The 22,221-nt window shown below is 38.7% G+C and overlaps 1 protein-coding gene across 14 annotated transcripts in view; it reads right to left on the reverse strand.

Moving 5' to 3' along the window:
- Positions 1-2,190: 2,190 nt before the first annotated feature.
- Positions 2,191-22,221, reverse strand: part of SRRM1 (serine and arginine repetitive matrix 1) — a 34,548-nt gene continuing 14,517 nt past the window's right edge. For 3 of the 14 annotated variants that reach the window (XM_079777724.1, XM_079777711.1, XM_079777716.1), the window contains 10 exons: positions 21,682-21,956; positions 16,709-16,789; positions 15,992-16,078; positions 15,108-15,252; positions 14,701-14,742; positions 9,704-9,814; positions 7,656-8,120; positions 6,438-6,633; positions 3,590-3,790; positions 2,191-3,216 (listed from right to left, as the gene is read on the reverse strand). In XM_079777724.1, the coding sequence (XP_079633850.1) occupies positions 3,112-3,216; positions 3,590-3,790; positions 6,438-6,633; positions 7,656-8,120; positions 9,704-9,814; positions 14,701-14,742; positions 15,108-15,252; positions 15,992-16,078; positions 16,709-16,789; positions 21,682-21,956 (1,708 nt within the window). In that variant the 3' untranslated portion in view covers positions 2,191-3,111. The remainder of the gene's footprint in view (positions 3,217-3,589; positions 3,791-6,437; positions 6,634-7,655; positions 8,121-9,703; positions 9,815-14,700; positions 14,743-15,107; positions 15,253-15,991; positions 16,079-16,708; positions 16,790-21,681; positions 21,957-22,221) is intronic. The other 11 variants (XM_079777713.1, XM_079777718.1, XM_079777712.1 and 8 more) reach the window with 7 other exon arrangements.

A 22,221-nucleotide genomic window follows, 5' to 3' on the forward strand; every position in this document is an offset into this window, starting at 1 on the left:
CATCTATGCCTCAAGCAATAAAACCAGCCAAGGCTGACATCAGGACCAGCTGCATTGAATAATGACCCCCTGCCCAGGTGCCGGTCAATCAGTGGAGACCACGGCCCTGGCCATACCTGGAAAGCTACTGAATATTCTATTAAGATCTTTCCTAGGTACCTCCCCTAAAATCTCTGCCCTTAAAACCCTTAGAATGGAGGGCACCCAGCTCCTTTCCCTTTTCCTCCCTCACTCCCAAGCTCCAAGGGCCCCCTTCCTTTACCTCCATAACTCATTTCCTAAATCCATTTCTTCCAGGAATTACTTCTTCTGCCTCTGTAATTGACCCAATAAATGTTCTTACAAAAAAAAAAAAGAGAGAGAGAGAGAGAAAAAAAAGTAGCACCATGGCTTAACCTTGAACAAATTATCCTTGAACACTGGAATAGTAATGATGGTTGCAGATTGCAAATGCACTAAATAGCACTGAGTTGCATAGGGTTATGATTGATTAAAATTCTTTAGATATCTAAACTACCATTTGCATTACTAGAAGGAATACATGTTAGCTAACAGAGGAACCTCTCTTTGTGCTATCACTGCTTTGTATGTTTTAACTAACGTACAAAAACTCTGGGGTAGGTCCCACCATTGCTCCCCATAGAGGAAATGGCAGCACTTTACAGCCGTCGCCAACTGGTGGTCCTTGAGGTCCAAAAGGTTGGCAACCGCTGCTTTAGAGGTCAAGTAAGTTGATCAAGCCTACACGTAGAAAACTATGGTAGAAATCCTGTTCTACACGAAGCTATGTTTTGTCCACTCCAATTTGTTGTTTGCATGTTTATAATATCCCCAGTAGGCAAATAGTTCTTGAGGGAAGCAATCATCACATCTTTTCATTTTCTTTACCTCAAATCCTGTTGGCACTGGCAAACAGAGGTAATGATTAAACTTACTTTTTTACCCATTCATCAAATATTTGTACTTCTATGTCCCAGGCACCGGGGACACAGTAAAAAACAAAACCAAGTTCCTAAGGACCAAAAATATATTTCAGGTAATAATAATTGCCAAACATGAAAATAAAGGAGGTAAGGTAGCCTGTTTAAGACAGGAAAACAAGCCAGGGGATTGGCAGGTGGTGCCTGTTAGGACGAGGGAACCATAGAAACCAAGGCCCTGAAAGAGTAATCAGTTCTCATGGATTAGAGGAGGAGCAAGGCAGCAGGTACGTCTGAGCAGACTGAGGAGTGGAGATGAAGCTTCTGCCAAAGCAGTCACTCTAGAGTTCAGCCCCTGCAGGAGCATCTTAAGCTTGTTTTGTTACAAATCAATCTAAAATCCAACCTATAAAACAGCCCCTCTTCTGTCCATGCCTTTTAGGTAAAAAACTCCTAAGTTTTCCTGAAATTAAGGCATGTAGGTCCTTTCCCCTTTTTGTTTCAACTGCCTGAAATTAGAAAATGAACTGCCCATGTGCCATGATGCCAAAAATGCCTTTCTTTCATATGAATGTTGCTGTTTTACTTATATGAGGTTGTCAACTCCAAGTTTCCTCAAATTATTATTTTTTATTTTTTAAATTTGACCCATAATTAGCTATGGTTTTTAAAAATATATATTTTATTGATTTTTTTACAGAGAGGAAGGGAGAGAGATAGTTAGAAACATCGATGAGAGAGAAACATCGATCAGCTGACTCCTGCACACCCCCTACTGGGGATGTGCCCGAAACCAAGGTACATGCCCTTGACAGGAATCGAACCAGGGACCTTTCAGTCCGCAGGCTGACACTCTATCCACTGAGCCAAACCGGTTTCGGCTCCTCAAATGATTTTGCTCTGCTAAATCTTAAATGCAAAAATGACTTGATTGTGGATAGCCAAACATTCAACAGCCCCCTCCTCCCAGTCACCATTAGCCTTTACTCACTTGCTGGAAGGTACCAGACTCCTCCGTCAGCCTGTACAGATACTGCTTGCTCATGTCTCGTCAACTTGCCTTGCCCATTATATATGATCCAACCACACTTTCCCTTCATAGCACAATTAATTATTAAAATAAAGATGGTAAAACAACTTCACCACCTTTTTCTTTCCCCTACCCTAACCCCACTCTGCAAAAGGTGCCAAGGGGTAAAATGCAGGCACTATAAGATTTCTAAGGTAGGTTTCCTGCAGTATTGAGATGAGTAAAAATAAGTGGCCAACATTTTTAAATTTAGAAATTTATTCTGTTTAATCCACAAGCTTTATATAGCTTTAGTTTAAAAAAAAAAAAAAACCAACAACGAAAAAAACAAGAAAACAAAACAGTGAAAACAAGACACTATTTCAAAGTCTGGGCCCTTGCAGCCTTCCAAATACAAGAGTTCTGAAGTTGTATATACCAATTGGAAGAATAAGACAAAATTATGAATGGAGCCATGACATTTCAAAAAACAAAATTGACGTAACTGAAGGATCCTTCCTGGGACTAGTTAACTGCCTTTACAAAAAAAACACAACAGAATAGAATGAAATTCCAGTGTTCCAAATCAACTTGTTACACATCAGTATTAACCCACAGCGTCCTGGCAAACAGCATGCTTTCATTTTGTCTCTTCCTAGAGCTTGATCCTGATTCATTTCAGCAGAGACTCCACAGGCAACAGGAAAGATGGTGGCATTAAAGGTTCATTTATAGTTTTGTAGTAGTTCAACAGTGGTCTTATTTCTGGGCAATTGCAAACCATACAAGGTTGGAAGCATCATAACTTAAATGGGTGCTAAGACTCAAATGAGAAAAAGAAAAAAAAAAGAAAAGAAAACCTCTGGGAATAGCCAGGGGCATTTAAAGAAACCATAAAAATGCCAACAATATTTAAAGCCCCTTTTTTAAAAAGGGAACTTTTTTTTGGCTTAAAATATTTCACTCTAAATGAATTTATGTCAGCTGTCAATAAAAGAATGTCACTAATACACTGTGGACACCTTTTGCAATGTAAATCCATGCCCTTTTTTACATGGTGAACTTCAACCTAGCAATTATTACAACAAATGTTATAGTCTAAAGCTCAAACACATTTTAGCATTTTTGAAATTGAATTGAGTACAAACCAAATAAAATTTACATCATAACAAACATTTCCACCTAAGACTGTGGGGACACTTGAGCCTTCCTCATCGATCTCAGGGCCTTTTCCCGCAGGTGCTTTTCTAAGTCGTCAAGGTTATCCTCAGCTTCACTTTCAGTCTCCTAAAAAAAACAAAAAACACAGAAAAGTCTTATCATTAAGTCTTGAGACACTGCTGGGAGATACTAAGTACAGAGAAAAATCAAATTGTGATGATAGCTGCCCAATTCTATGAATATACTAAAAAACCTATCAAACCGTATACTTTAAAAAGTGATATATTAATTATATCGAGAAGTTATTTTTAAAGTATACATTAAGTTATATGGCAACCATTCATATTGCTATCCATAATCTTGGCAAATTCCTGTTCTTGGTAGGTCATTGAGAAAAAGAGCAAGAGAGTTAAACAACCAAGTAGCGAATTATAAAAAACAAAAACAAAAAAAGAAAATTTAGCCACTTGTATAAACCACGGGACAATGATTCTAATACCTTCCTGGGCTCTGGCTCTGCCTCCGGTTCTTCCTGTGCTGATGTGGTGGTGGGAGCAGCAATGGCTGCAGGAGTTCCAGCAGCTGCAGCCATAGCCTTTTCTTTCTTGTGTTTTTTGTGTTTCTTGTGCTTCTTATCCTTTTTGTGTTTCTTGTCCTTCTTTTTCTTCTTTTTCTTTCCACCCCCTTCTTGGTCTGAATTCTAGAAATCCAGAAAAATAAAAGCAATAAATCAATCATTAAAATTCTGTCCAATTAAAAATAATAATTTTTCTTTAAAATCTTCACCTGAGGATATATTCTCCCCCTCCCCCATTGCTTTTCAGAGAGAGTGGGAGGGAGGGAGAGAAACATCGATGTGAGAGAGACATATCAACTGGTTGCCTTCTGCACCTGCAACACAGATACATGCCCGACTGGGAATTGAACCTACGACCTTTTGGTGTGCAGGCCAAAACCCTAACCATTGAGAAACACTGGCTAGGGCCAACTCAACTTTTTATATCCCCAAGGAAATAACTAAATGGACCAGTCTCAAGACTTCAATGATATTTTACAGATTTTAAGAGCTAGAATGAACTGTGATGGGAAACTTCCACAAGCTAGCTTTGAGTCAGGGTCAACCTCTAGATATAAGGAAAAGTGGAATGTCCAATAGAAAGAAGTCTCAGAACTTAGGCCTGAGCTGAATTCTGGTTCCTGAATCTGTTAAGTATCTGACTTCAAACAAATTTACTTGACTTTTTAAGTGAGCCCTTTTAGTCAACCTTTTTTTTCTTTCCTAAAAAAGCCTCTGTGCTCCAAAGGCTCCTAGTCATGCTTGAGGGTAAGTCCTTTAAAAAAACAAAACAGTTTTTTATTGATTTCAGAGAGGAAGTGAGAAGGAGAGACAGAAACATCAATAATGAGATTCATTGATGGGCTGCTTCCTGCATACCTCCTCATGGGGATCGAGCCGGCAACCCGGGCATGTGCCCTTGACCGAAATTGAACCTGGGACCCTTCAGTCCACAGGCCGACATTCTATCCACTGACCCAAACCAGCTAGGGAAAGAATGCTATTCTTATGTAACTTGGCAAAGACTAGATAAAACAATAAAGTACTTTTCATTCCATCTAGTATTTTATAGGTTGCAAGGTTTCTTTTTCATAGAAATAACGAGAGAGAGAGAGAGAGAGAGAGAGAGAGAGAGACAGACCTCTCAGCCCCAGCTGGCACCCTTTCCAATCAGACATCCCTCTCACAATCTGGGACCGCTGGCTCCTAACTGCTTACCTGCCTGCCTGCCTGCCTGCCTGGTCACCCCATGCAGCCTGCTGTTCAGTCGTCCCTCACTAACCACCCCCTGCCGGCCTGGTCACCCCATGCAGCTTGCTGTTTGGTCATCCGTCTGGTTATTTCAGTCGTGACGGCCCCTGGTTTTTTATATATTAGGATGTACAGTTGACTCTTGAAGAATGCAGGGACAAAGGACATCAACCCCCCCTTGAAGCAAAAAAATCCACAAATAATGCTGGCCAGATGGCTCAGTTGGTTGGAGCATCATCCTGGACACCAAAAGGTTTTGGGTTCAATCCCCAGTTGGGGTGTATACAGGAGGCAACAGATTGATGTCTCTCACATCTCTCTCTCTCTCTCAAAATAATCAATAAACATAAGCTTGAGTGAGGATTTAAAAAAAATCTACAAATAATATTTACTCCTCCCAAATTTAGTTATAGCCATCTCTCAATACCTGTGAGGGACTGGTTCCAGAACCCAGAGGATACCAAAATCCACAGATTATCAAGTCCCTCAGATAAAATGGCGAAGAATAATACTTACAGTCAGCTCTCCAACTGTGGATCGAAAATACTGTTTTCAATCCACAGTTAATTGAATTCATTGATGGGAAACTGGGGGATATGGAAGGTCAATTGTCTATTTATTTGGGAAAAAAATACACTTATAAGTGGACCTGTGTAGTTCAAGGGTCAACTATATTTCCCTTGTTGGGAAAAAAAAAAAAAAAAAAAAAAAGAAGTAAAATTCAAATCACTCATTTTCCTAACACATAAACCCACTGCCAGCAGTCTAGTGTCTTCTTTATGATATACATTTTTCCTTTATAAAAATATATTTATGTAGGCACAATCTAAAATAAAAAATTGCATTGATTTGCATGATCTAAATTAGACATCCCCAAATGTATCAAATTCTAGAAAAACAGTAAAAATACCAAGTTATTTTTCTCCTAGAAAATAGAACTATGGGAAATTTTTTCTTTCTGTTTTTCTAGATTTTCTAGAGTCCAGTCTCAACCACCAAGATTCTGGAGTTTAACAGTGTTAGATATATCACATATTAGTGGGTTGCTAGAGTACTTTAATGGACTGGTGATGCAACCAACAACATTTAATTTGTACCTCCTTGAAGTCTATCTGAACCACAGAAAATAATGCTCCTCTGAGCTACAAAGGACAAAAAATGCTCTCTGCCTCCAAGTGACCACATCCACAATAATAAAAGCGTTATATGCAAATCGACCAAACAGCAAAAGGACCATCCGGATGACCACGCTATGACACGCACTGGCGCCAGGCCAGCCACGATGTGATTGGTTAGGGGGCCCTGCCATCACCCCATGATCACCCCACAGAGGAAGGGCCAGGCCAATGGGGGTTGGGGGTGGGAGGTAAAGGAGAGGGTGGCAGCAGACTCGGGCCAGGGCAGTGCCAGGCCAGGGTGTGGGTGGGGATCGGGGCCGGGTGGTGGCAGCCGGAGGGAGGAAGGCCTACCCTTGCACGAATTCGTGCACCAAGCCTCTAGTACAACTATAATGAATGTCCAAAACAGGCCAGACACATACCCTCGCCGGTGATGGGCTTGGTGTTGGGCTTTTAGCCTTTTTGACAGGTACCGCTGGTGACCAGTTGGTAGAGGGTGACTGAGACTGGACAGGAGATGGAGGTGCTGGGGGTTTTTTAGCTGCTGGCTCAGGAGATCCTGAGACAGATCGGGAGGATGAGACTCTCCTTACAGACTGAGGGCTTGGTGAGGCAGCTCTAGACAAAGGGAAAAACAAAACGAAACAAAACATTTATTATCCAAGAACAGAGATCTTTCCTAAGAGAAAATAACCAACTACCATTATAGAACTAGATCACAAACTTTAACTTAAATTTATATCATCTAAGTCTCCTGGTATTAGAATAGTTCAAGCCTCACAATCCTCTTTCCATTCTGTTAGTGATTCTTTCTGTATGAAATTAGCAATGCCAAGTCCTAGTATTTTATTTAAGACTGCTTTTATCAGTCTTATATAGACATGCAAGAAATATTCTAGCCCTAGCCAGTTTGGCTCAGTGACTAGAGCGTCAGCCTGTGGACTTTAGGGTACTGGGTTTGATTCCAGTCAAGGGCACATGCCTGGGTTGCAGGCTCAATCCCCAGTAGCGGGTGTGCAGGAGGCAGGCGATCAATGTTTCTCTCATCACTGATGTTTGTATCGCCCTCTCCCTTCCTCTCTGAAATCAATAAAAAAATATATATTTTTTATTGATCTCTTACAGAGAGGAAGGGAGATAGATAGAGTTAGAAACATCGATGAGAGAGAAACATCAATCAGCTGCCTCCTGCACACCCCCTACTGGGGATGTGCCCGCAACCAAGGTATGTGCCCTTGACGGGAATCGAACCTGGGACCTTTCAGTCCGCAGGCTGTGATGCTCTATCCACTGAGCCAAACCGGTTTTGGCTATAAAAATATATTTTTAAGAAACACACCAAAAATGAAATATTCTATTCATCACTTCAGAGTTTAGTTTTAGAAGCACACCCTCAATATAGCTGATACTCCTAAGAACCAGATAGAATCCTATGGCATTTAGTTTATGCCATTAGGAACTATCCTGAAAACAGAAAAGGCTCTCTGAATAGTAACCAGAATTTGCTTTAAAAGCTTGTATTCACAGATTATTCTTTTATGTAATTTCATAGTAAAGGGGGATGGGGGAGGGGGGAATTTCAACATAAAGAGAGCTATGCAAGTTAATGTTCCTAATCGAAGAACAGAACATAGCTTTACTTTTTTGTCTTTTTGGGTTCCGGAGTCCTGGAGACTCTCCTAATGGGCCTAGTACTTGGAGACGGGGACTGCCTTCTTTGGGGTGACGATGAGGCTCCTCTTCGAACGGGTGGAGGACTTGAGGAGGTCTGAGGAGCTCGAGGCCGTGGTGAGGGCGAATGCCGTTTGTTTGGTTGTGGTGACCGGGCCTCCCGGGTAGATCGGCCTGGGGAAGACCCTTTCCTATGCTTTGATGACAATGAAGGTGAACGTCTCTTGTTGGCTGGGGAGCTTCTTTGTTTAGGAGGCGGAGAATGGGAGACGCGACGCTTTGGTGGTGGAGATGGTGATGCCCTTCGTTTAGGAGGAGGTGGGGGAGAAGCCGTTCTTCTCTTCGGAGGTGGGGAAGGAGAGTATCTCCTCTGTATTGGAGGAGAGTATCTTCTTGGGGAAGGTGAGCGCCGACGAGGGGGAGGAGAAGGAGTCCTATAGGAAAAATAAATCATTAAACTGGAAGGTCCAATAAGAAATAGTATACAAAGAAAACTAGCCAGTAATTATGGCAATATAGGCACATCTCAGATATTTCGGATTCTGTTTCATATCATTGCAATATAACGAATATTGCAATAAATCAAGTAAAATAAATTGGTTTCCCAGTGCATATAAGTTATGCTTATACTATACTGTAATCTATTAAGTGTGCAATAGCGTATTTCTTTTAAAAAAAGTGTATGCACTTATTTAAAAATATTTTATTGCTAAAAAATGCTCAGCCATCATCTGAGCCATCCTTTTGCTGGTGGTGGATCTTGCCTCAGTGTTGATGAAATCACAATATTTGCCAAGTGCAATAAAATGAGGTACTTGCCTGTATTGTACTAGCACCAGGCAAAGGGGGTATTTTCTAAATGGAAATGTTATACCTTTATCTTTATTTAAAAATATCAGAATAAAGTACTACAATAACCAGAATTTTGTATTTTTCCCCCATACAAACAACTGTAAACCTACTTTTGCCCCACCCCATATTGTTCTCTTTGTAATCATTAAATAGTGTTTCTAAATAAATAATAGTGTTTCTACCTTTAAATTAATTTCTCTGTATTGATATGTGATTCAGATACCATAGAAGTGAACTATTTAAAGTGTATATTTTGTCCATCCCTTGTGGCTCAGTGGTTCACCGTTGACCTATGAACCAAAAGGTCAAGGTTCAATTCCTGGTCAGGGCACATGCCTGGGAATGTGGGCTTGATCCCCAGTAGGGGGTGTGCAGGAAGGAGCTTATCAATGAATCTATCTAATCTGTTGTTTCTATGTCTCCCTCTCCCTTGCTCTCTAAAATCAAAGGTCCCAGGTTCGATTCCAGTCAAGGGCACATGCCTGGGTTGTGTGCTTGGTCTCCAGTAGGGGGTGTGCAGGAGGCAGCCAATCAATAATTCTCATCATTGATGTTTCTATCCCTCTCTCCCTTCCTGTCTAAAATCAATAAAAAATAACTTAAAAAAAATACTTTTAAGAGTATAAAGTATACATTTCAATGGTTTTTAGCATATCTGCAGTTGTATAACCATTATCACTCCCCATTCCCACCTAGATACCACTTTGAATCTATAGATTTGTGTGTTCTGGATTTTTCATATAAGTGGAATCATACATGTGGTGTTTTCTGAATGGTTGAGCAATGTCACTCTAAGATATTTCGATCATAAAGACTCAAACTTGCTCTAATTAAGATTCATCAAGGTTGGGGGGAAGGAGGAGAGATAAACCAAAAGACTTGTATGCAAGCATTATAAGTATAACCAATGAACACAGACACTAGGGGGGTGAGGGCATGAGCAGGGAGGTGGCGGGGGCAATGGGGGGATTCCTCAAAGATGGACACACAGTAATGTGGTGAAGGCCTGGGGTAGAGCGGGGGCTGTGTGGAAGGGGATAAGAAGGGGGAGATTGGGGGACAGCTGTAATACTATCAACAAAATAAGATATTTAATCATCTTAAGAACTATATAGATAAACCAAGTTGCTCTAATGAACTCCAACAAACATATCTGATAAAGTACCTTCGTCGTGGTGGCGGTGTGGGAGACCTACGCCGTCGAGGAGGTGGAGCAGGAGAGGGAGAACGTCGCCTTCTGGTGGGTGGTGGGGAGGGACTTCTCCTCCGTCGGCCACTGCACCAAAGAAGAATTACAGTTGATTCTGAGTTAGTAGCATTTATAATTAAGTTATCTAGATGACACCATTTCAAACATTATTAACCCAAAGTGCAGCAACTGTTACTCTATCCCTCAGAGCAGTATTTTTCAAACTACAGTTTAAGACTATTAGTCAAGACCCTGGGTTATGAACCAACATTTTTAAAGAATAGAAATAAGAATGTTGCTTGCAGTAGGATATTTTATTTTTATGAAATCTTTGTTTCAGCATATAAATATGTAGTCTGGGTCAGGATATAAAATATTCTTAACGTGATGATGGGGAAAAAGTTTGAAAACAGAGCCTTAAGAGAACTGTTTTGAAATTGGCACACACCAGCATCACCTGGGAAACTTATCTGAGCTTTGCATTCATCAAGTCTGGGCTATGGTCTAGCCAGTGTATTTTGAAAAGACTCTCAAGGTGATTTTCCAACACCTTATTAGAAACAACTGCACTGAAGCCTAGAAAAATTTTATGTTCAAAACAGATATTTTGAATTTAACAGTTATCAGTAGCTTAAGGCCCAAAATCTGGGTGTCAACGCTCCAAATTCTTGAGTTTTAAAATATCCACTGCTCAAGAGTTGCATGCTATTTTAACTGAAAACACTATCCCCAAAGACAAAGGATCAAAGTTGTCTGAGCACTAAAACTATCACTGGGATCGATTTGGTTAAAATACAAATAAGGATCATATAAACTTAATGCTGCGCTTAATAATACACTTAACCAACATAAAAGCACACCAGAAATATATGATTATATCAACTAACTCATAGCCATCTTCCTAAAGATATATTAAAATATACACTAAACCAGTGTGCCACCTTTTGGGTAAATTTGTATATACAAGTAGCCAGATAATATAATTAATTAATTTCTTGTCCAGTACAGTATTGGTGGTCCTTGAGGAGGTCTGAGGAGCTCGAGGCCGTGCTCCTCATATTTTCTACGAATCTGGAAATATTTTCTAAAGTTTATTGGTATTGGTTGGTTCCTTTTAAAATTAAGATTTCTGTTACCAGAGAAGATCCTGAAATTATTAAATTAAAATTTCTATTTATATTTGTTTATGCCTTGTGTGGACTAAACTTCACTTTGAATAGATTTAAAATAAAAGCTATAAGAGGCAAAGATATCAAGACAGATAAGCTTTAGATGAGTGAAATGTAGACATTGAACTATTAATTACAAAAAAAGGACAGTTTTAAAGGGGAAGCCACTTATCAGCAGGGTTAATCAGAATTATGGGACCAAGAGAAACAGGATGACTATAGTACTGTTTCATCAACAGGTAATGAAGATTTCAAATGGGTTGACTTAAGAAGAAGAAAAGCAAATGTTTATATTAACAAACTTTGAGGGTGAGGTGACTTAAACCAGAACTCCCAATATGTTATCAGTAGGCACCCTACATAATAAAGAGGTAATATGCAAGTGTCACAACAGCAGGAGGGCGGGGCAGCGAGCTCCAAGTGGCAGAGAGCTACAGGAGTGCGGGACGGTGGGCGGGCGGCCAGCTGAGGCAAGCGGCACTAGTAATATCATAAGAGGCTATTTACTGTTGATTATGTAGTTTCTCTTTTAAAAATTCTCCCCATTTGTTTGCAAAACTTTTAAACAAAAAGTCTCATTAAAATTGAACTCAGATTAGAATCTATTATGAATCTGAGATATTTATTCTGCACCTTAGTTTCATTTGTAAAATGAAATAACTAAAGGTCCCTTTCAGTAATGACCTTCATTCTGTTTCCTGTGTTTCTATGTGAGAAAAGTAACTGAAAAGAGAATAAGAATAAATAAAACCATAACCAAAGTAGCGTAACTTAAGGAACTGCCAGAAAAATCCGATAACCACTTATAACTGGAATCTTGATACCTCATGATTCTATGACCTGAAAGCTCTAATTTTTTTTAACTGATCTGAAAAAGCACACATTTCAAGGATTAAAAGAAAAAAAAGCTAAGCATTTTCTAGATACCCTGAACACTAATGTCAAACCAAGCCTTCAAATGCGTGTAGAAATTGTTGAATAGGAAAGTTTTCCCCCTAAAAACTGTGAGAACCAGTTTTCAATTTGATGTGTAGCCCTTAGCCTCTCAAGCATTTAGGAATAGACAAGTCTATAACAAGGGGCCAACTTACTATCTCTGTAGTGACCTCTTCAGAACAATCTCATTTCACTAGCCACATTGGTGATGGGAGGTAAAAAGTTATAGATATGACAACTACACTAAGTAGGATCAATATACCTTGTATCCTTTAATTTAAAGGAGTGTTCAATCCCCAAAGATGAGTGTAAGAAAGCATGAAAAATGTTATTTTTTATGTTTAAACTGTGTGTGTGTGTGTGTGTGTGTGAGAGAGAGAGAGAGAGAGAGAGAAAAACCAGACTGTGTTTCCCCTCTTAAAATACAACAAATATTGAAGCATGATTCCAATTAATTATTTCTCCATCTCTAAATCCCAGACACCTGATTGCAATTTCTAACATCACTAAACTTGAGGCTACTAGTACAATTTAGTAGTACCTTGTATTTTTTATGTATTATTATTATTATTTTGGTATAGCAAAGGTGGAGATTTATTGAAGAACAACTACAGACTCCCACATGGGGAGAGGGAAAGAGTCCCACAGAATGGACTCCCAAGTAGGGAGGGGGAAAGGGTCCCTTAATTTTTTTTATTAATTTCAAAGAGGAAGGGAGAGGGAGAGATAGAAACATCAATGATAAGAGAGAATCATGGACCGATTGCCTCCTGCACTCCCTACTGGGGATCAAGCCCGCAACCCGGGCATATGCCCTTGACAGGAATCAAACCTGGGACTCTTCAGTCTTCAGGCTGACACTCTATTCACTGAGCCAAACCAGCTAGGGCAGTGCCTTTTAAAATGTGGATACACAAAACAAAAACATCCTGGTGTAGGGTAATAAACATGAGCATTGATTTCACTGTAATGAAAATAGTTCCATAATTTGGGGAGTGGAAGAAATCTTACCACTAAACTGATTTTGTAAAGTATACAAATCTATCATTAAATTTATGTGTAATGAAGCCAGGGTTAATTACATCTGGGAATAGAATACCTTAGCATCTAAAGCAGGGGTCCTCAAACTTTTTAAACAGGGGGCCAGTTCACGGTCCCTCAGACCGTTGGAGGGCCGGACTATAGTTTAAAAAAAAACTATGAACAAATTCCTATGCACACTGCACATATCTTATTTTGAAGTAAAAAAACAAAACGGCAAAAACACCCGCATGTGGCCCGCGGGCTGTAGTTTGAGGATGCCTTATCTAAAGTGATCTTGGGCCGAAACCGGTTTGGCTCAGTGGATAGAGCGTCGGCCTGCGGATTGAAAGGTCCCGGGTTCGATTCCGGTAAGGGCATGTACCTTGGTTGCGGGCACATCCCCAGTGGGGGTTGTGCAGGAGGCAGTTGATTGATGTTTCTCTCTCATCGATGTTTCTAACTCTCTATCCTTCTCCCTTCCTCTCTGTAAAAAAATCAATAAAATGGATTTTTAAAAATTGAAAGAAAGAAAGTGATCTTGGCCCTAGCTGGTTTCGCTTAGTGGATAGAGCGTCAGTCAGCCTGTGGACTAAAGGGTCCCGGGTTTGATTCCAGTCAAGGGCACATGCCACGGTCAGGAGGCAGCCTATGAATGATTCTCTCTCATCACTGATGTTTCCATCTCTCTCTCCCTCTCCCTTCCTCTCTGAAATCAATAAAAAAATATATTTTAAAAAAATAATAAAGTGATCTTGTTTTAGGTTTTCATTTTTTATTTTTTTAAAAATATATTTTATTGATTTTTTACAGAGAGGAAGGGAGAGGGATAGAGAGTTAGAAACATCAATGAGAGAGAAACATCAATCAGCTGCCTCTGCACACTCTCCACTGGGGATGTGCCCACAACCAAGGTACATGCCCTTGACTAGAATTGAACCTGGGACCCTTGAGTCGGCAGGCCAATGCTCTATCCACTAAGCCAAACCAGTTAGGGCAGGTTTTCATTTTTTAATTGACAATAGTTACTTTCACGGCACAAATACACTGCTTAGGCTCCACTACAAACATTGCTGACCAGTTCTAAAGAACCTTTCCAAGAAAACCCTTTTATTAATTAGACTACCTAAAAGAACATAGGTAGTCTATGTTCTTCAAAAACTGAGCCAAAATAAGACAATGAGATAGTTTCAGGAAGAGCAAATACTTAGAAATTTAGTGGCAGCTAAACCTCCCCAAGCAGACGACCAATGCATACAGTATAGTGCTATGTCGATGGCACAGGTTAAGATCTACTAGCTTTGTTACTTTGTAACTCTGAAAACTCACTTTACTACTTCTAGGCCTGTTTATTTCACTCATGAGATAGGCCTACATTAGATATTTCTAGGTATGATTTAACTTTAAAATGTTAGGTTTCATGGTCACCCAGACACTGATAATCAAAAAGGGTCAATGAAAATATGCAAACCTACCTTCCCACCATAGGAAGCACTGAGCAAGGGCCAAAGCCTTGCATTTCTTTTACTTCTTGAAGCCTCTCCATAGTTTTTCTTGCCTTCCCTGATGTCACCATAAAGTCCTTACCCACTAAATCTGAGGTATTATTACTATAGATACTTTAACTGCACAATAATGTACCTTCAAATAATTCTCTAAAATAAACAGCATATACAATTCTACCATTAAATTGATGTGTAAAGAAGTATGTATAAAAACTAAAACTGAGGACCTTTTCCACAGCCATACACTGTATACCTAGGAATGGAATAAGGTTACCTAAACAGTAAATTAAGTCACTAAAACTTTGACAGGTAATCCTAAGTTACAAAGTAGTGTCTAACCAACCTTTTAGTCATTGGCGATTGCCATCGCTTTCCCATCTGCATCCTGAGAGCAGTGGAGAAAAACAAATGTCAAGAATTCCATTCACCAAATTATTCATTTCAATGGCATTAAGTATCACTAATGGAGATATATTTTTTTAAACAGGAATCAATGCTATGATTTAACTGTTATTCTTTTAGTCATGCACACATATGACATGGTGGTACAAACTTTACAAAGTTCTCATTAATTAGCTAATAACCACCAAAAAATGCAACCCCTTATCCAACAAAATGTGATATTTCCTTCTGTCCTGGAAATGAAGGAGTTAGCCAAATTCTAAAATAAGCCCATAGCCCATCCCTTATTAATTTATGAAGTTTCATCACTACAGAACAGAAATGAAGCTACTGAAGAAAAGACATTACCGAGGGGAAGCCTCTTTCTGGCGTTTTCGAGGTGATGGAGAGGCACTCCGGGAAGGGGAATGTCTCCGCCGCCTGCCTACCTCACCATTCTTCACATGGGACCTCTTGGGTCGCTCTTCTTCTGAGGAAGATGAGGAGCCAGAATCTATAATTACACAAGAAACAAAATATTACAGCAAGTCTGTGTTTAAGAGTCTGTCCACATTTTCTGAATCTAAATGAATGGAGTGTCTAAAGAGCAATTAGCCCTGACTGGTTTGGCTCAGTGGATAGAGCGTCGGCTTGTGGACTGAAGGGTCCCAGGTTCGATTCCGGTCAAGGACATGTACCTTGGTTTCGGGCACATCCCCAGTAGGGGGTGTGCAGGAGGCAGCTGATTGATGTTTCTCTCTCATCGATGTTTCTAACTCTCTATACCTCTCCCTTCCTCTCTCTAAAAAGTCAATAAAATACATGAAAAAAACATTTTTTTAATAAAATAAAATAAAAAGCAATTACTTTGCCCTAGCTGGTTTGGCTCAGTGGATAGAGCATTGATCCTGGTCAACGGCACATGCCTGGATTGCAGGCTCAATCCCTACTGATCAGTGATTCTCTCTCATCGATGTTTCTATTTCTCTCCCTTCCTCTCTGAAATTAATAATAATAAAAATAAATGCTGTTTTTTTAAGAAAGGATCAATTACTTTATTTCTATTAAGTACAAACATATTTCTCCTACATATACTTGCTATACTGAGGGACATGCATATCTATCTATCTATCTATCTATCTATCTATCTATCTATCATTCTTTATTGTTAAAAGTATTACATGGAACATGCATATCTTAAGTATTTTTTAATTAGGAAATGCAGGTAGAAAAAACTTAATCAGTATCCATACCAGATGATGACTGCTGGTTCTGTCGTCTGTATTGGCGTCTCTGCTGCACAGAATCTGCTGCAGCCATTTTGCCACCTTTATCTTCTTCTGAAAGATGGATGCATTTAGAAAGTGTTTCTTTAGTTATGCATACAGAAAATGTAACATATTTGAATAGGAAAATGGTCTCTTAAACCTTTATTTGGTTGGGTCAAACAATACAACTACCATACACATACACATTTGTTTTTTGTGTGTTTTTTTTTTTACAAAGAAGGAAAAGCTCAAAATGCCAACTTAAATGCCGATTTAAACCCATCACCACCAAATGTAATAAAAATAAACTTCTTTAGTCCTGGCCAATGTGGCTCAGTTGGATGGGCATCATCACCGAAAGTTTGCTGGTTTGATTCCTGGTCAGGGAACATACCCAGTAGGAGGTGTGGAGGAGGCAGCCAATTGATGCTTTGCTCTCACAGCGATGTTTCTCTCCCTCTCTAAAAATAAATTTTAAAAAACCTAAAGGATGATACTGCTATCCACATTGCAGATGTGAAAGAAATGAGGTTAAGGTAAATTAAGTAAGGGTGGAGCCTGGGATTCAAACTAGGTTCATCTTACTTCAGAGTCCTAGCTCTTAACAACTAATATCCTGTAATTAATCTTTAACCAGAAGGGTTTAATCAAATATGAAACAAATCGAATTCATCTTAAAACAAACACACACACAAAACTTACCTGACTCAGATAACTCTACTTTTCTAGGCTTGGGTGCTGGTGAAGGGGACTCTCTCTTCTCAGTACCTTTATGTTTTGTTACTAAAAAGAGTACGGGGGAAAAAACACACACACAAAAAAAACACTTATAAGAAGAAAACAAAACAAAGCTTACAGGACATCTTAACAATACAAAAATGGTGTGACTATTCTCAAAGAATTTACAGAAAATTACAAAATTCTGTAAGGACTTTGTCATCACCTGAGTAGTACCTGAAGTAGAAGCAAGAATTTTTAATACCGAATGAAAAACCCTAAGAAGTTCTATAATGACTTAGAATCTTCATTCACCCAAAAGAAACAATAGTTATGAGAAATTGGGAGCTGTTTCTGAGTAGAACAAGCTTTATGCTATGTGTAACATTCAGCTCAGTAAACCTCTGTGTGCTACCCCACAACTTAAAACATTCTAAGGAGGCCTCATCAACACAAAAGCTTTCAAACACTCACTATGAGTAGGTTCAGTAAATAGGAAATTAAAAAATTATATCTGCAGAAATTTTCTGAAAAAGATATTTGGTCTGAAGAGGAGGAATAAACTAGCCACCCAAGAGGCTGTAGGTTCTTTATGTAGATAGAGATATAACCCTCACAAAAGCATGAGGGATTTTAAACTACCTATAAAAAAAAGTAGACCTTCACAATAATAAAAATAATTAAATATGAAGGCTGCAGGGTTCTTTCTAAAGCTCAAAGGGAGGCTAAAAAAAAAAGCAGTTGCAGATCTGAAATATAACCATGGTAGTAGGAGAGCGGGGTACCTTATGAATTATCCAACTTATCTTTTCCCAATTGCAAGGAAAATTATTACAGCAACTACCTTTTGTATGTTTGCTATGTTAAGTACTGTTGCTAATATCATAGTCCCCCTCCTTTTTACAAGGAGAGATGTGAAGTTTAAATACAACTAACGTTGAAGTCATAAGGATAATTTAAGTGAACTAGGATCTGACTCTAACTCTATTTCTGGATATAGGCTTTAATTTTCAACAACTACTACCTCTGTCTATAACAGCCATCCATTGCTTTAACTTAAAATAAAAAGTATAGCCGAAACCGGTTTGGCTCAGTGGATAGAGGGTCGGCCTGCAGACTCAAGGGTCCCAGGTTCGATTCCGGTCAAGGGCATGTACCTTGGTTGCGGGCACATCCCCAGTAGGGGGTGTGCAAGAGGCAGCTGATCGATGTTTCTCTCTCATCGATGTTTCTAACTCTCTATCCCTCTCTCTTCCTCTCTGTAAAAAATCAATAAAATATATAAAAAAATAAAATAAAATAAAAAGTATAGAGAGATGTAACTATTAATCTTATAGATTAATCTGAACATCATTTGACATTACTGTAAGAACTAAACTTGAAGACAATATGATCCCCCTCAGATTCTTTATAACTGTTTTGTTTGATTTAAAGCAATTACCATGGGATGTTTGACCTAGGATACAGATACATTTCATTTAACAAACACTCATATTCAGAATTCTATCAAGACTTACTCAAGGGGTAGTAACTTAAGAGAACTAGTGATCTAAATCAGCAATTAAGTCCTAGCTGGATATTCTCAGTGATGAGCATCGGCCTGCAGACTGAAGGGTCCCAGGTTCGATTCCAGTCAAGGACACATGCCTGGCTTGCAGGCTCTATCCCCAGTAGAGGGCATGCAGGAGGCAGCCAATCAATGATTCTCATTATCATTGTTTTCAATCTCTCCCTCTCCCTTCCTCTCAGAAATCAATAAAAATATATTTAAAATAATAATTATTAAATAAATATATAAAACAGCAATAAAATCTTTGCTAAAGTAGTCAAACTAAAGAATTCACCACTATATTTTTAAAACCACCAGTACTTTAGCCTTGGCCAAGTAGTTCAGTTGACTAGAGGGTCATCCCAATATTCCAAGGTTAAAGGTTCAATATCCTATCAGGGCACATACAAGATCAACCAATGGACATATAAAGAAGTGAAACAATAAATCAATGTTTCTCTCTCTCTCCCCCTTCCTATCTTTCTCTAAAATCAATAAATAAAAGTTAAAAAAAGAAATAAAACAACCAACATTTTATTAATGATTCTACCTAATAAGCTTTTTGGACAAACCAATGGATTGGGTAAAGAATGATTAACATCTAATTAGTCATCATGAAATATGATAGCACTATAAGTGCATTTAAAACTTGTATTTTAATAAATTCAAAGAAATAAAATAGAAAGGCTTAAAACTGTTTAGGGATATGAGGCTTTTTTTTTCCTGTTCAGTATTGCCCATTTCTAAAAAATGTTTTTATTGATTTTTTTTTTTTTTTTGTGAGGGAGAAAGGGAGAAAGGGGAAGGGGAGAGGGGGAGGGGGAGGGGAGAGGAAGAAGGAGAGAGAGAGATAGGTAGATAGATATCGGTTGCTTCCCATATACACACTGATTAGGAATTGAACAGGCAACTTTTTGGTGCATGGGATTGACACTCTACCAACTGAGTCACACTGGCCAGGGCTTCTCCATTTTTAAGTGTCAGTTAATGACAACCGGTTATCTACAAACCCACATGTTCAAGTTACCACCTTGGAAAACTGGGTTCCAAAATGTGAATGTCAGAATGCATTTTCCCCTAAGAAACATTAAAAGCATGGTTATATTTGGAAGATGGCTGGCAAATGCCTACTTAGTAAATAATACAAATTTAACCATACATTATTTAATTTTTTCCACGTAAAAATATGCATTTGGAGTTTTTTCCTAAATCTCAATGGCTTAGCTAAAGTAGTCCTTAATTATTATTAATATAATCACCATTAGACAAGTATCCATTTTATATACTCCTACTCTGGTTCAATGATTGACTGAATCAGAATATTACTAACATTATAATGTTAATGTCTCATTGATGTTTGCCCAGATGAGATTTTATCCATCCAAATGTTTTTATTTTTTGTATTCAAGGGGCAAAAATCATTCTAGTATGAAGTCAGAAATCTGCTACATCAATTGAAAAACCAGTATTTGAAATTTATTTCAGCAGTCCCTATGAATTCACCACATGGGAATGGGAGGAGGCAGGAGAGGGTAATGGGGGGATAAATGGTGACAGAAAGAGACATGATCTGGGGCAGTGAACACACAATATATGAATTGTATACCCTAAACCTATATAATTGTATTAATCAATGTAACCCCAATAAGTTTAATAATAAAAAAACTTCCACCACCACAGGTATAGATCCTCTGGTAAACATAATTCATTAAATATCCCACTGATTTCAAAGCACTACTTTATGTACTAAGATACCAATTTAATATGACATGCCATTGATTACATTATATTCCAAATAATTTACCTCTTAAATCTCCCAAAATACTTTTCCTGCCTCTCTCCCACTCCATTTGCCCACCATCAACAACAGGACCTTTACTGAAAGCCCTGATTGGTGACTACTATATGAATTACAAAAGTAAAGCCTATTACATTTCAATGTCATTGCTCTTATTAGCCATGAAGAATGCAAAAAAAGGGATTTCTGAAATCATGGTACCAGGCGTATAGAAGCTAAAGAATTTCACCCTGCCCTCCATTTCCCTCCTCTAGAAATCAAAGCAGGCATTTTGGAGTAGGAGAGTTCAACCAAGTATACATTTTTTAACTGGAAATGAGAATCCAAATTCTAGTTCAGGCTGGCTGACCTTTACCAAATCACTTAACCTGAGAACCTGTTTCTTGATGACAATCTCTAAAATGGTTTCTAGCTCTGAAATTTCATCACAGAGGACTAGGATCATGTTACCATAAAGTTATTCCCAAATAGTTAAAACCAATATTCAGCTTCAGTGGTCACAAGGCAGCCTCTGACTACAATGATCACAGTACGTCTCTTTGGCTAGGTCCCAGAATCCACAGGAACAGAACTAGTCCTTTGTCTCCACCATGACTTATTTCTTGCTTATGTACATATTCACTGATTTGTTTCTGAAAAGCAGCAGCCTGCTCCCCCCAATAATATAACACAAGCAGTTGTAAGCTTTTTCAAAGGTAACTACTAATTCTTAATAATTAACCTATTTTAACAGGAATTCAGTCCTCCTGTTCAGGTACACTTATTGGCGTTTGGCTATATATGATGCAAACAGAAAAAATCACAACTTGATGTGTTTTTGCAAAGTAACACATTGCTCCTTAAAATCCAAATTACTATAGCATCTTTTTAGATTTTCCCCCTCCACCACTACTCACCTTTCAGGCTGTCTTTCTCATTCTGGCCCTAAGCACCAAGGCCCGATTCCATTCAAATAGATCCTATAGTGTATATTTAATACTAAAGAAACAAACCCCAATAGACCACAACCTTCACTCAAGACTAACACAGCCAATATTCTACTTGCCTGGCAGGATCACAGATCACAAATTCCTGAGAAATCAATCTACAGAATAAAGAAAGAACAAAACTCAAGAACCCTGCCTAGAGCCTAAACTTAAAAAACAAATCAGCTTTTAAGAGGACACCATGTCCTTCCCTAGAGAGCACTATGTGGCCAAGAAAATAATTAAAAAGAATATGAAGTCCTCAAACAAAAAAATCTCCAGGGGTTAGGGGGTGGGGAGTTAATTGATCTCATAGTAATACAATGATCCCTTATCATGATGACACAACTTTGATGTTACCCAAAACCAAACAGCACCGACCCATAATATATTTCACTACCTACTCAATGCCAGAGGGCATTGCTAAAAACAAAACACATGTAAAGTCTATTATAATAAATCTCAAGAACTCAAAGAAGGAAAGAAAAGGTGAACGAACCTCTGAGCAATTTACAAAGAACACCACATACAAACAATACCCAGAAACTTCATACTTTAAAAGGTGGAAGGGGTGACCAACAATTGACTAAGCTCCTTGTAAGTAAATGAAGAAAGGATATATTATTTTTATTTGTTTGATTTTTACCTTTACCTGAAGTTCTCCCAGGAGAGACAGAAACACGACTTTTTCTTGTCCTGTTTGACTGCTGGGGTGTCGGGGAATGACGAGTTTTTGGCGGAGGAGTTGCTGGAGGTGATGGCCTATGCCTTCGCCTTGGAGGACTTGCTGAAGGAGACAACCTACGCATTTTTCGAGGGGGGCTGGATGTCCTCTTAGGAGGCTTCTTTGGCGGTGACCGGGAACGAGATGAAGAAGAGGATGAACTACTTCCAGACAAGGATGCTGATGAACGCCTTCTTCTGTGGAATAAAGTATTCGTATTCAGTAACTGCACATTTACAAAGGTTTTGTACAGTTTATACAAAAATACAGCTATTTTTATCCAACTTTTGAGTTTATGTAGCTAAGCAGACAATGAGTTTTAAAAAGAGGAAACAAAACCATAACCTAGCACAGGAAACAGCTAGTTCAAGACTAACGATGAAAAAAGAAATTATTCTGATAAATGTATGCTTGAGTTGTCTTTCCAGTTAAAAAATATTTTGAGTGCTAATAGCATAACTA

The sequence above is a fragment of the Cnephaeus nilssonii genome, assembly GCF_951640355.1.
Source record: "Cnephaeus nilssonii genome assembly, chromosome: 7".
Classification (NCBI taxonomy): domain Eukaryota; kingdom Metazoa; phylum Chordata; class Mammalia; order Chiroptera; family Vespertilionidae; genus Cnephaeus; species Cnephaeus nilssonii.